This window comes from Mobula hypostoma, chromosome 2 (assembly GCF_963921235.1).
Source record: "Mobula hypostoma chromosome 2, sMobHyp1.1, whole genome shotgun sequence".
Classification (NCBI taxonomy): Eukaryota; Metazoa; Chordata; class Chondrichthyes; order Myliobatiformes; family Myliobatidae; genus Mobula; species Mobula hypostoma.
The window spans coordinates 152,304,289-152,319,443 of record NC_086098.1 but is presented as its reverse complement, the minus strand read 5'-3'; the positions used below and the strand labels follow the sequence as shown (position 1 = coordinate 152,319,443).

General features: G+C 42.8%; 1 protein-coding gene across 1 annotated transcript in view; it reads left to right on the top strand.

Annotated features, from left to right (window-relative positions):
- The window catches only part of LOC134342576 (sialate:O-sulfotransferase 2-like), a 281,185-nt gene that overhangs the window by 187,186 nt on the left and 78,844 nt on the right, over window positions 1-15,155 (top strand). The window contains exon 4 of the mRNA XM_063040886.1: window positions 11,013-11,134. Within this exon, the coding sequence (XP_062896956.1) occupies window positions 11,013-11,134 (122 nt within the window). The remainder of the gene's footprint in view (window positions 1-11,012; window positions 11,135-15,155) is intronic.

Sequence of the window (15,155 nt, the reverse complement as noted above, 5' to 3'; positions counted from 1 at the left end):
GATGAAAGAAATGTTATAAAATTTGATATATTGTCCATTATTAGGCCCAGTACCTGTAAATAAATCTGAAACATCCTTACAGCCTCCTCGTGAGAGTAATTAAAATGATATGTGGCTCTCCTTTCTCAGAATAAGGGGCTGGCATTTAGGACTCAGAAGAGCCTTTGGTCCCACATCACCAGGTTCAGGAATAGTTATTACCCTGCAATCATCAGGTCCCCGAACTGGCGTGGATAACTTCACTCACATCAAATCTGAACTGATTCCACAACCTGGTGACAATCGAGTGCGGCCTATCCAATTCCTTCTGCCCCAGCTGCCTTTCTCTGCAACTTCATATTTCTAACTTTCCCCTGTTGACCTGAAATATTACCTCAGTTTATATCTCTCTATAAGTGCTGTGTATTTATGACATTTTATGTTTTTGTTGCTGAAAATAACACCTGTTGTAAAGTTTGTGGAGGGAGTGAGCAAAGGCACTAAGGTAGCACGCAATGAAGGCACCATGGTCTTGCCTCTGTCCATAATTTATTCTTTCATCCCTTCTGCGTAGATACGTCAGAGTGCCTGGACCATTTTAAAGAGAATGAAGCTTTTGAGTTAACTGTGAGCTTCTCTTGAATAGATGCGGAGCAGAACAATGTCTCTGCAAAATCAGCTTGCAGCCTGAGTTTCTTCAGTCACGTTGGACGCTACCTACTGCATCTTGCACTTAATGAATTCACCCATTTCCCAGCTGTTTGTTCAAAAATGAGAGGCCACAGGGTTAAGCAGATGGATTCAGGGATAGTTTGCTTTCAGATATACTGTATGCTTCAAAGAGCTTCTTTGACACATTGGAATCTGGGGAAAGAGGAGTTAGTTTAACAAGCAAAATCTCTGCTGTTTATTTCACTTCAGTTGTCTCAATACTTCTTCAAATTCATTTTCCAATATTGTTTTATAATTGTTCTTCAACATGGACATTGTGAACTTCCCATGTAGAGAGCTCACAACAAGCTCTACTGCAGCTTCCATTTAAAGATTCAACGATTAGTTGCAATTATCACATTTACATCGAAGCATACATTGAAATACATTGATTGCGTCAACAGCCAACACAGTCTGAGAATTGTGCTGGGGACAGCACACAAGTGTCTCCACGCTTCCAGCACCAACATAGCATGTCTACAACTTCCTAACCCCGACCCAAATCCGAACGTCTCTGGAATGTGGAAGGACCTGGAGGAAGTCCACACAATCATGGGGAGAACATGCAAACTCCTTACAGACAGCGATGGGATTGAACCTGGATCGCTGACACTGTAAAACATTGTGCTAATCACTAGGTCAATATGCCGCCCGAGTAACTCAGCATTAAAATTCTCATGTGCATTTTCAGTGATATGACCCTCTCCTCTCTCTCTGTAAACTCCCCAACCAGCACTAGACCCTCCCTTACATCTTTAATTCCTAATGCGACAGGTCTCCAATCTTTAATCCAATATTGTCAGCCATGCCTTCAGCTGGCTGGATCCTGACATCCTGAATTCTGTCTTTTAACCCCTCTGCTTCTCTCTCCTCTTGTTTGAATGAAATACACCCAGTGGCCACTTTATTAGGTACACCTGTACGCCTGCTTGTTCATGCAAATATCTAATCAACCAATCGATGGCAGTAGGTCCATGCATAAAAGCACGCAGGCATGGTCAAGATGTTCAGTCGATGATCAGAAGAAATGTGATCTCAGTGACTTTGACCATGGGATGATTATTGGTGCCATACTGCATGTATCTGAGTATCTCAGAAACTGCTGATCTCTCGTGATTTTCACGGACAACAGCCTCTAGAGTTTACACAGAAAAACAAAAAAGGCATCCAGTGCGTGGCAGTTCTGTGGGTGAAAATACCTTGTTCATTAGAGAGATCCGAGGAGAATGGCCAGACTGGTTCAAGCTGACAGGAAGGTGACAGGAACTCAAATAACCATGCATTACAACAGTTGTGTGCAAAAGAACGTCTCTGAAAACAACACATCTCCTGAACCTGAAAGTGGACAGGCTACAGCAGCAGAAGACCATGAACATACATTCAGTGGCTACTTTATTACCTACAGGAGGAACCTCTAATAAAGTGGTCGCTGAGCATATTTACACAAACTTACCTCTTTGACTGAGGTTGTTTCAGATGGGTCATTAGCTCCTTATTTTGCTTGATCTATTGTTGTGATTGATAATGTTACACTGAAGCTACATCCACACTTGACCGAATAAATCCGTAACCGAAGCTTTTTCTCTTCGTTTTGACCCTCCGTCCACACTGAAATGGCGTTTTCTTCCCCTGAAAAAGGAGCTATTCTAAAACACTCCCCAGAGTGTTTAAATCTGAAAACGTTGGTTGGTTGTTGTAGTGTGTACAGGGTAAATAATTTAAAAAACACTGTCATGACGTGCCGGAACAAATGGTGGCGGCAGTGCAGCATTTCATTGTTTTCCTGAACGCAACCTCCAACACCACAACAACGATATCTGACAATAGATGTGTAACAGCCTAATGTAACATTGTATGGAAATACAAGACAACACTGATGCAGACAAGTTGCTTTATTAATGTATTGCTTGTGCAACATTCAATAGATGCAATTGTCACTTTTGCCCCAGTAACTCGTTTTATTGCACATGTTAAATACAGCAAAATAATACACAAAGACATGGCAAAAGTAAAGACAAACAAAATGAGGTAACAGCAAATTTCACTTTTGCCCAGCAACAAGCCTTATTGCATTTAGTTGTAGCTGTCGTCCCTTTCATTGCTGAAGAGACTATGTCTGTAGGAAATGTTTCTGGATAATCGCGCACCAAGTCTTTCGTTTGGCAATTTCCTTTTATGTTTTTCTAGTCTGTAACTGGACAAACGCGCACCAAGTATACAGTTTCCTCTTTGCTTGTTTTCTGTGTGTCCTGCACATGCCCTGTAGGAGGAGATTCGCCCAAATATCCATTTTAATGTGGACAGAGATATTTTCAAAAACACCCAGTGTGGACGCCTGTCGTTTTTACGCGAAACCGGCGTTTTCAAAATTATCCGGTCTAGTGTGGACGTAGCCTGAAGCACCTTGAAATAGTTCAGTGTGCCAAAGAGACAATGTAAAGCAGATTGTTGTGGTAATGCCTTGATTAAATTACAAAAGGGAGATTGTAGGATATTGAGGAAACTGGAAGAGTTTGATATGCTAAATTCTTCCCTGACAGCAATTATATTTGTTTAGTGAAGTGTTATTCCACCAGGGAAACAACTTACCATCTCTCAGCAATCTCAGCTTCCCACTAAAGACATCCTGCTTCTTGAGAATGGATTCACCAGCACGTTTTCTCTGGAAATGTTTTATAGGTCACACTGGTAACTCAGGTTTAATTAGAACTGCTGATAAATGAATTCCCTTTATTGGTCTGTGCATTATTACTCATCTTTGAAGATTTCATCAGAAGACTGTTTACACCTTCCACATGGCGCAGTTGACTCCAGACTAACTTGTTTGCCTTTTCCCTGAAGTGTGGTAACTCACTTCCCTGAAATGGGGCACCACGGTAGCGTAGTGGTTAGGGTGATGCTGTTACAGCTTGGCGCATTCCAGAGTTCAGAGTTCAATTCCAGCACAGTCAGTAAGGAGTTTGTATGTTCTCTCCTGAACTGTGTGGGCTTCCTCCCACAATTCAAAGACCTACTGGTTAGTCGGCTAATTGGTCATTGTAAATTGTCCTGTGATTAGGCTAGAGTTAAATGGTGGGTTACAAGGCCACGTGGCTCGTTGGGCTGGAAAAGCCTATTCAGTGCTGAATTTCTAAATAAATTCATAATAAATCTTGGAGACTGTCAGCATTACAGGCACACTCTGAAAATTCAGTATCTCAATAAAGAGCTGGGAAGTTATCCATCCCTGACATCCAATTAGAGCCATAGTGAGTCATAGAACATGGAAATAAGCCCAGTGGCCCACCAGACTCACACTGACTATCAATACTAATCCCATAACCTGAAATGCCTGAGTGATTCAACTGCTCATTCAGCTACTTTGCTTCTCTCTTATTGAGGCATTGAGCACTCGAGCCCATGATCGACTCATCGCTTCTCTACTATGGAGACATCGAGGGCACGAGCCCATGATCGACTCCATTATTACTTGCCTATTGAGACATTGGGCAAGGGTGAAGTCAATGAGCATGAGAACAGAGGACGGGCGAGTGGCGCCGTTTGCCTGTGTTTGACGGGTCTTCCTCTCCCTGTCAATAGCTGCTTTTGGAGGAAAGTGCAGGAATCTTGGGAGCCACATTCCCAGGATTGATCAGTGAAGCTGTAGACTTGTTTTGGGGGACATTAAGGTTCATGTTGCACATTTTTGATGATTTTTGTTAGTATTTTCTTTTGCTGTGTTTGAGCGGTTTGATTGGGGAGATCAATGTGGACTGGAGCACTTTGGCAAAGAATGGTCTTGCTGGTGGTGCAGTGCTGAACTCCACCAAACTGAATACTGGACTCTGGGTCTGATGTTTGACAGGCTATGTGTTGTTTGCTCACTTTTTGCTGTTAGCACAATTTGTTCTTTTTTTCTCACGTTGGATGTTTGACGTTTTCTTGAACGGGTTCCATGGTGTTTCTTTCTTTTGTGGCTGTCTGTCAGAGGACACGTCTCAGAGTTGTATTCTTTATATATACTTTGATAGTAAATGTGCATTAGATATTGGAATCTTTCTAAGCGTGCTAAGTGTACCTGTTTGCAAAGCAGAAACCATTAGAGAACCAGATGGGTTATTTAACAAGTTGAATTTATTTAACCAGCTGCCATACTGGGATTCGAACTCGCGTCTCTGAACCAGTGGTCCGAAACACTGGCTGCTTGCTCAGTAACTGCACCTCGCAGTCAGCCCAGGCATATGCTCTCAAGTTCCCGGAGTAAGATCCACATCTGCACGGCAGAGCAAGGGTCTGACCCACTCGGACAGGACTGACACCTGAGCAGAAACCACAGAATAAAACAAAAAGCAAATGTATTAAAAGTATTTTGACCACCTTGTAGTTTTCCAAGAATTCAATCAAGAGATACTAGCTTCAAATAAATCTCTGTGTGGAGTAGCACACGTGTTAATTTGTTTGCACGACACTAAGTGAAATGTAATTTAGTTCTGAATACCTTAGTACAAGTAGATGGTAATGATTGTTATTTAATGCATCATTTTCTGTAATTTGCTTCTCCTCTGAGGCGTACATTAGCATTTACTCAGTCAGTCACTAGAATGACATGATCAGCTCCTTCAATCAATGTACAGAATATTATTTTAGATTGGCTCACAGCAATAGAGGAACCAATCCAGTCACGTGGGTAACGGCTACCAAAGACATTGAAGGGGGATTTTTTTGATGTGACAGGGACATGCATCAACAGATCGCCGCCACTCCCCGATGTCCCTACGCCGTGCGTGATCCGATGCTCTTACTCCTCCTTTGTCACTCTATTCCACCCCCATGCTGTATCGGAGTCAGGCCCGGAGATGAGACCCTCTATGTCCAAACAAATAATTTCTATTGGTCAGATAAAACCTTGAGGAAGATGTAAAACAGACTGATTTTTCACTATTGGTAAATTTGATGTTGTTACAGTGAACAACAGAGTCAGATGGCCAAAGGGCCTGTTTTTATGGAGCATGATTCTGTGACTTGACACTCAGTGGCCACTTTATTAGCTACACCTGTTCACCTGCTCGTTAATGCAAATATCTAATCAGCCAGTCATGTGGCAGCAACTCACTGCATAAAAGCATGCAGACATGGTCAAGAGGTTCAGTTGCTGTTTAGACCAACCATCAGAATGGGGAAGAAATGTGATGTAAGTGACTTGCACTGTAGAATGATTGTTGGTGCCAGACAGGGTAGTTTGAGTATCTCAGAAACTGCTGACCTCCTGGGATGTTCACACAGCACAGTCTCTAGAGTTTACAGAGAATTGTATAAAAAACAACAAACATCCAGTGGCAGTTCTGTGGGCAAAAATGCCTTGCTAATGAGAGAAGTCAGAGGAGAGTGGCTGGATTGATTCAGACTGAAAGGAAGACGACAGTAATCACATAACCACACATTTCAACAGAGGTGTGCAGAAGAACATCTCTGTGCACAACAGTGGATGGGCTACAGCAGCAGATGACCACGAATGTGCTGTACACTCAGTGGACACTTTATGAGGAGGTACTTAATGAAATGGCCACTTAGCGTATACCGCTGTCGTTTAAAACTATAGACACCGGAGATTCTGCAGATGATGGAAATCTTGAGTTACACACTCAGAATGCTGGAAAAACTCAGCAGGTCAGGCAGCCTTTACAGAGGAAAAGGAATGGTTGATCTTTCAGGCTGAGACCATTCAGTGGGACTGATGCTTCCTGAGTCCCAGCTGAGTTCCTACAGTACTTTGTTTGTGTTTAGAATCGTGTTGGGTTGGGAGGAGAGATGGTGTTTGGAGGAGTTTGAGTTTGAAGTGGGGTCCAGACACACATTTGATCAGAACCTTGAGTACAGGTAGTATCGCCCTGATATACTGCCTGCACATCAGCCCCACAGCAGTGTGCAGAAATGGAACATCTTCATTAATCTAGCTTGAGTGGCTCATGATCTGCTTTGAAAGTGTTGAAGCAGTGTTACTACAGGTGCACACTGTGGAGTTTCATTACTCATTCCTGATGGCGAGATCACATTCTGCAAATGTTACACATTTAACAACCAGTGATTTCATAGTGTATTGGAGTTTCTTTATTCATTCCTAATGACGAGATTACATTCTGTGAACAGTGTATAACCAGTGATTTCACAGTGTAGTAGAGTTTCTCTATTCATTCCTGATGATGAGGTCACATCCTGTGAATGTTACATATTTAACAGCCAGTGATTTCATTAACGGTTTGTGAAATGGCAATGAAAAGAAACTGATTCAGAACAGAGTGGGGGAAGCCAGTAAAATTGGAGTTGAAAGAGGACCCCGATTTGTTGAATACAAATCATTGAAAGCAGTTCTGTGTTTTGACACCAAGTGGAAAGCTTTCACTCCACTTGGCATTCTGTCTGTTGTTTCTTCAGTTTCCCAGCAGCTTAGATTCAACTTCACTTCTAGGGCCATTACCAACAATTTTTAAAGAAACCTCTATAATTTTACCTGATGAAGGGTCTCCACCTGAGATGTTGACTGTTTATTCCGCTCTATAGATGCTGCCTGACCTGCTGAGTTTCTCCAGCACTTTGTGCGGGTTCTCTGGGTTTCCAGTATCTGCAGAATCCCTTGTGTCTGTAATTTTACGCAAACTTTTTGTACCAGTTTTTATTTTGCTGCTGTCTCAGCTCAGCATCAGTCAGAATTACTCAGCAGAGCCGGAGAGACTCTGGAAACATTCCAGCTGAGGTTTATAAAGCATTGGTCAGGCCGAATTTGTTTCAGCTCAGCATCAGTCAGAATTACTCAGCAGAGGCTGAGAGACTCCAGAAACATTCCAACTGAGGATTATAAAGCATTGGTCAGGCCGCTCTTGGAGTATTGTGATCATTTTTGGGCCACTTATTGAGAAAGGGTGTGCTGGCATTAGAGAGGGTCCAAAGAAGGTTCACAAGAATGATCTTGAGATTGAAAGAATTAATACATGAGGAGAGTTTGATGGCTCTGGGCCTGTACTCGCTGGAGTTTAGAGGAATGAAGATGGGGTTGAGGGAATCTCATTGAAAGCTGTTGAATATTGAAATGTCTAGCTGACTGGGCATGCACAGGATGTTTCCTATAGTGGGGTAGTCCAGGACCAGAGGCTACAGCCTCAGGATAGAAGTTCGTCCCTTTAGAACAGAGATGAGGGGGAGTTTCTTTAGCCAGAGGGTGATGAGTCTGTGGTGGAACTCATTGCCACAGACTGATGTGGAGGCCAAGTTATTAGGTTTCAAAGGTACATTTAATGTCAGAGAAATGTATACAATATACATTCTGAAATTCTTCTTCTTCACAAACATCCATGAAAACAGAGGAGTGTCCAAAGGAATGAATGACAGTTAAATGTTAGAACCCCAAAGCCTCCCACACACAAGCAACAGTAAAGCAACGAACCCCCTCCCCCACCAGCAAAAAAGCATCCGCTCTCCCCGCCCCCCACCGAGCACTTACGCGTGCAGCAAAGCAACAATAAAGATATAGGCTTGTAATACCCCAAAGACTACTTGTTCACCAGGTATTCGACACACCATAGGCTATCTCTCTCTCTAATTAGGGAAAAAGAGGTGTCCCTGTTTCACAATTGAGAAGGGAGACATAACAAAACAACTCGCTGATTTATGGTGTAAAAGTCTGTTGCGTCACTTTTTCTGAGCTCTGTGCCCAAAGAACTCGGGTCTCTGGGCACACAGCCAGCTCGCTGCTTTCGATCTTCTGTCTCCCACACCACATCAGGAGAGGGCAGCACTGGCCTCGAATCCGCCTGCCTCCAGAGCCATGAAAATCTGGCACCCTGAACGCGCGCTGGTCTTCCAGGCCGCATCCTTGGCCTATCGAAAAGCAGCCGGTCATGAGGCCCTGAGAGCGGTCCCATTTCCACAAAGAACCGATGTCAGTGTGTAACTCCAGGTCAGGGTCTTCAAAAGAACCTTGAAAAAGAAAAAAAAGAGATATCAAAGATAAAAATAGAGTTGTTTCCGATGATGCAAGTATAGCAGTTGCCTCTACTATATTTATATACAACATAGAACATTATAACACAGTACAGGCCCTTCAGCCCATGATGTTGTGCTAACCTATGTTGAGATCAATCTAACCCTTCCCTCCTTCATTGTCCTCCATTTATATATCATCCATGTGCCTACCTAAGATTTCTTAAATGCCCTGACATATCTGCCTCTACCACCATCCTGGCAGGGCATCTCATACACCCACCACTCGATGTAAAAACCCTCCTCTGTCATCTCCCATATACTTTCCTCCAGTGACCTTAAAATTATGCCCGCTTGTATACGCCATTTCCGCACTGTGATAAACTCTCTGGCTGTCCACTCAATCTATGCCACATATCATTTTGTACACCTCTATCAGGTCATCTCTCATCTCCCTCTGTTCCAAACAGAAAAGCCCCAGCTCACTCAACCTATCTTGATTAGACATGCTGTCTAATCCAGACAGCATCCTGGTAAATCTCTTCTGCACCAACTTAAAGCAGAGGTTAACCGGTACTTGTTTAGCGATAGCATCAGTGACACAGGGAGAAGGCAGGAGAATGGGATTGAGAGGGAAATTAAATAAGACATGTTCAAATGGCAAAGTAGACTCAATGATCTGATTGCTCTAATTCTGCACTTACGGTCTTGTTGATTTCTCTTGTAATGACTCATCTTTTGGATGTGACACCCCCTCCTGACATCATTGTTTTGTCCTATAGAAGTATTTCTACTGCTGGAGTCGTTTGGTATCTGGAATTTGCATGTTGAGAGTTCAACAGAGAAACTATATGGGAGACAGAGATACTCACACCGAACTCAATGAGCCATTGGACCTGGGTCTGTGAGGGTTCAATAGAGAAACTGTATGGGAGACAGAGATACTCACACCGAACTCAATGAGCCATTGGACCTGGGTCTGTGAGGGTTCAATAGAGAAACTGTATGGGAGACAGAGATACTCACACCGAACTCAATGAGCCATCGGGTCTTGCTCTGGGACCAGTGCATTTTGGTAGATCAAAGTAAAACAATAACAGAATGCAGAATAAAGTGTAACAGCTACAAAGAAAGTGCAGTGCAGGGAAACAATAAGGTGCAAGATCAGAGTGAGGTAGATTGCGAGGTCAAGAGTCCATTGTTTCTTACAGTGAGAACTAACTGTAAACTGGTAATGGGTAATTAGCAATAGATTTATTACTGTCACACGTACTGAGATACAGTGAAAAACTTCACCTAAAAAAAGTTTTGCAAGCCTTCCAAACAGATCATTTTACAACATAAATACATCACAAGATAAAGTACAAGTGAAACGCAATAAAAGAGTGTATAATCACAGTTACATAGAAAGTGAAATGCAGGCAGATAATAAGGTGCAAAGGCTATGACGAGGTAGATTGTGAGGTCGAGTTCATATCCACGGTGGGTGGAGTCAGATTGTCCAGGGTGGGTGGGGTTTTTGATAATGTCTGTTTCGCTGAAGCGCTGAGAGTGGAGTGGCAGGGATGGTTTTCGTGATGGACTGAGATTTCCCTCTATAATTTCTTTCCAGTGCTCACATTTTTTGTGATGATCACATAAAGTTAGCTTCTTTACTCATTAAGTTTAAAGTTCAAAGTTCAACATAAATTTATTATCAATATATGCATGTATGTATTACCCTGTGATTCATTTTTTGTGGGCGTTCACAGGAACAAAGAAATACAATAAAAATCAACACAAAACAAAACTGACAAACAGCCAATGTGCAAAATAAGACAAACTATAAATCAAAAAATAATAATAACAAACGAACATACTGAAAAAACAAACAAATAAATAAAAAATACATATGTAGATTAGAGTTCAATTCCAGCCTCGTTTGTAAGGAGTTTCTATACATTCTCCCTTCAGAAAGTCTGGTCTTTCCTATCTGCACTGGTTTCCTATTGTAGTTTGAAGTCGTACTGTGTAGCTTAATTGGTCATTGTAACTTGCCCTACGATTAGATTCGGGTTAATTGGGGTTGTTGAGGTTACTGGGACAGCATGGCCAGAAGGGCAGAAGAGTCTACTCCACACCTTTTGCTAAGTAATTAAATAACACTGAGAACATGAGATGTCGAGCCCTTGAAAGTGAGTCCATAGGCTGTGGAATCTGTTCAGTGTTGAGGGGAGTGAAGTTCAGGAGTCTGATGTTGATAGGATAATAACTGTTCCTGGACCTGGTGGTGTGATCTTGAGATTATTAACCATTAGACACATGCCTACACAAAAGAGAGTGTATAATGTTCACTCTGACTTCCCATTTTCTTTGATGTCTGGTTCCAGATGGCAGTGCCTTGTTCCGAGGATGTTTCAAAAGACCAGCGAACGTTTCCCTCACCCTGCCCACCAGCACCATCCTGCTGAACATGTCCGTGCATAAATGTGTGGACCACTGCACCGAGAAGGTAACTTACCACCCACTAATTTACACTGCAGTAGATACCTACTGAAGGATTTGGCATTGAAACTCTCGGTATTGCTATCATTGTTCTGAAATGAAAAGGTAAAAGGAAAGTCTGGACAAACTTGGATTGTTTTCTCTGGAGTGTCAGATGCCAAGGGGAGACAAACGCGAAGGGGAGACCAGATAGAGCACAGCTGACAAGGGGAGACCTGATAGAAGGCAAATGACAAGGGGAGACCTGATAGAAGGCAGATGACAAGGGGAGACAAACACCAAGGGGAGACCTGATAGAAGGCAGATGACAAGGGGAGACAAACACCAAGGGGAGACCTGATAGAAGGCAGATGACAAGGGGAGACCTGATAGATGCTTGAAAGACGTACGTAGGGCAACAGTCAGAGTCCTTTTCCCAGTGTAGAAATGTCAAACACTAAGGGACATAGGTTTAAGGTGACAGGAGGAAAGTTTAAGCTTTATTGGGAACCTAAATTGGAATTTCTTCATTCAGAGGGTGGTGCGGAACAATCTCCAACCGGAGGTGGTGAATGTAGGTTCGAAGTGAAATTAAGAGAAGCTTGGATAGGTAAATAATTGGGAGGGTTATGGATGGTTATGGTCCACAAGCAGGTCGATGGGACTAGGAAGAATAACAGTTTGTCATGGACTAGATACACAAAAGGGCGTGTTCTGTGATTCTGTGTAAGGGAAGTTTGACTAACATGGAGTTTGGGAGGGGACTAGAGTACACTATCAGGGAAAGTGTTTGAAATACAGGTACGATGGCAATATTTAAGATAATTTAGACAGATACATAAACAGGCTGGGAATGGAGGGACACTGACAATGTGCAGGCAGTTGAGGATTAATTTGACTGGTATCACAGTCAGAACTGACCTTTAGCCAGAGGGTGGTGAATCTGTGGAATTCATTGTCACGGACAGTTGTGGAGACCAGGTCACTGGGGAAATTTAAAGCAGAGGCTGATTGGTTCTTGATTAGCAAAGCAGTCAGAGGTTACGGGGAGAAGGCAGGAGAATGGGATTGAAACAGAAAGTAACTTCGTTGTGATAGAAATGGGCTGAATGACCTAATTCTGCTCCTATGTCTTATTGCCTTGTGGAGCTGGTTCCTGGTCCTCCTGACTATACAGGAATAGACTCAATGGGCCAAATGGCCTAATTCTACTCCTATGTCTTACTGTCTTGTGGAGCTGGTTCCTGGTCCTCATAACTATACAGGAATGCCTCGACTAAGAATGTCCCATCAGAAACATTGCAAGGTGCCCCCTGGAATGGGATTACTTCAGCTGGTAAATTGGTTTATTTTTGTCACTTGTACTGAGGTCGAGTGAAGAACTGAGTTTTGTGTGTCATCCGTACAGATAATTTCATCACATCAGTGCCTAGAGGGAAGACAACAGCAGAATGCCTTCTACACAGAAAGTGCAATGCAGACAGACAATAAGGGGCAAGGTCATAATGAGGTCAAGAACCCATCTTAATGTATTGTTCAAACTTCTTATAGTAGTGGAATTAAATTTGTCTTTGAGCTTGGTGATGTGCGGAAAATAAGTTAGAAAGTTAGAAAGCAGCACACATCAAATGCTGGAGAAACTCAGCAGGCCAGGCAACATCTATGGAAATGCCAACCCAACTGTTTACTCTTTTCTATAGATGCTGGCTGGTCTGCTGATTTTCTCCGCCTTTTGGTGTGTGTTGCTTGGATTCCAGCATCTGCAGATTTTCTCATCGAGAAAGTTCGCAAGTTGAGTTTATTGTCATATGCACAAGTACAGGTGCGATGAAAAACTTACTTGCAGAGTCAGATACACAACATACACACGAAAAATATATATTAAGAACATAAATTAATCAGAATTATACAAGAAAGAAGACAATCTTAACAAAACAAAAACTCAAATCCATTGTTTTGCAAAGTGGTCCTGGTGTTATTTTATTGAGGTAGTGACTTGGTTTTTGCCAGTTGGTTCAAGAATCAAAGAAGGAAGTAGCTGTTCCTATAGCTCGTGGGGAATTAGGATTCTGTCGCTCTTGCCTGATGGTAGCTGTAGGAAGATGGCATAGCCTGCATGATGGAGATCTTTGATGAAGATGTTGCCATATTGAGGTACTCTGTCATGTGGATACTACCGATGGTGGGGAGGGGTGGTCCTGTGATGTATTGAGCTGCTTGCACAGTGTGGGTCATTAGGAATGGGTGTTTGGTTGTCAGCACATTCTGATGGATCTCTGTTCCTCTTAGTGCTGTATGATTTGGTGACTCTACACAAACTATATAAGGGTGGCAGATTTCCTACCACCAAGCCCATGCGCGGGAATCAAGAGGTTGTTGACAACAGTCTGAAAGTTTCATGGACACCAAACTCACCTTTTTTAGAAAAGATTCAGAACCAGAATCAGGTTTAATATCACCGGCAAATGTCGTGAAATCTGTTGTTTTGTGGCAGCAGTACAGTGCAATACATAGTAATAAAAAACTATGTATTATTAGATTATGAGGACACGCAGTCCTCTTTTATTGTCATTTAGTAGCACATGCATTAAGAAATGATACAATGTTTTTCCAGAATGATACCACAGAAACACATGACAAACCGACTGAAAAACTGACAAAAACCACATAATTATAACATATAGTTACAACAGTGCAAAGCAATACCGTAATTTGATAAGAATAGACCATGGCACAGTAAAAGTCTCAATGTCTCTTGAAAGTCCCATCACCTCACGCAGACGGTGAACCTCCAGCGCCGCAAACTTGCCGATGCAGCATACCGGAAGCATCCGACCACAGACCGACTCCGAGTCCATCCGAAAACTCTGAGCCTCCGACCAGCTCTCCGACACCGAGCACCGAGCACTATCTCTGCCGAGCGCTTCGACCCCAGCCCCGGCAACAGGCAATAGGCAAGGCCGAGGATTTGGGGCCTTCCCTCTGGAGATTCTCGATCGCACAGTAGCAGTGGGAGCAAAGCGGGCATTTCAGAATCTTCTCCAGGTGTTCTTCTGTGCTTCTTCATGTCTGTCTCCATCAAATCAGGATTGTGCACGGCATCCTACTTCACAGATACGATATCATTCGGAACGGCCGCGTGCACTGCGTCGCTTCGCGTCACCATCTTCTCCTCTCAGGAAGGCAGATTACTAAGATTATTATAATAAGAGGTGTATATATGTATAAAATAAATGTATATATATGTGTGTAGCCCCCCTGGCCACCCTCAGGGTCGCTCGGCTCGCTGTCGTCTAGAGAAACAGCCTCGGCCCCGGCAAACTGGATAATTCGTTTGTGTGGATGCTGTGTGATGTACCTCACCCCGCCCTAATAACAGACAATACACTAGATACGGTTAAATGATTTACGGTTTATAGATATTACTGGAACTATAGAGCAGGCAACTAGAGAGCAGGCTATTCTGGACTGGGTTTTGAGCAATGAGGAAGGGTTAATTAGTGATCTTGTCGTGAGAGGCCCCTTGGGTAAGAGTGACCATAATATGGTGGTATTCTTCATTAATATGGAGAGTGACATAGTTAATTCAGAAACAAAGGTTCTGAACTTAAAGAGGGGTAACTTTGAAGGTATGAGACGTGAATTAGCTAAGATAGACTGGCAAATGACACTTAAAGGATTGACGGTGGATATGCAATGGCAAGCATTTAAAGGTTGCATGGATGAACTACAACAATTGTTCTTCCCAGTTTGGCAAAAGAATAAATCAAGGAAGGTAGTGCACCCGTGGCTGACAAGAGAAATTAGGGATAGTATCAATTCCAAAGAGGTAGCATACAAATTAGCCAGAGAAAGTGGCTCACCTGAGGACTGGGAGAAATTCAGAGTTCAGCAGAGGAGGACAAAGGGCTTAATTAGGAAGGGGAAAAAAGATTATGAGAGAAAACTGGCGGGGAACATAAAAACGGACTGTAAAAGCTTTTATAGATATGTAAAAAGGAAAAGACTGGTAAAGACAAATGTAGGTCCCCTACAGACAGAAACGGGTG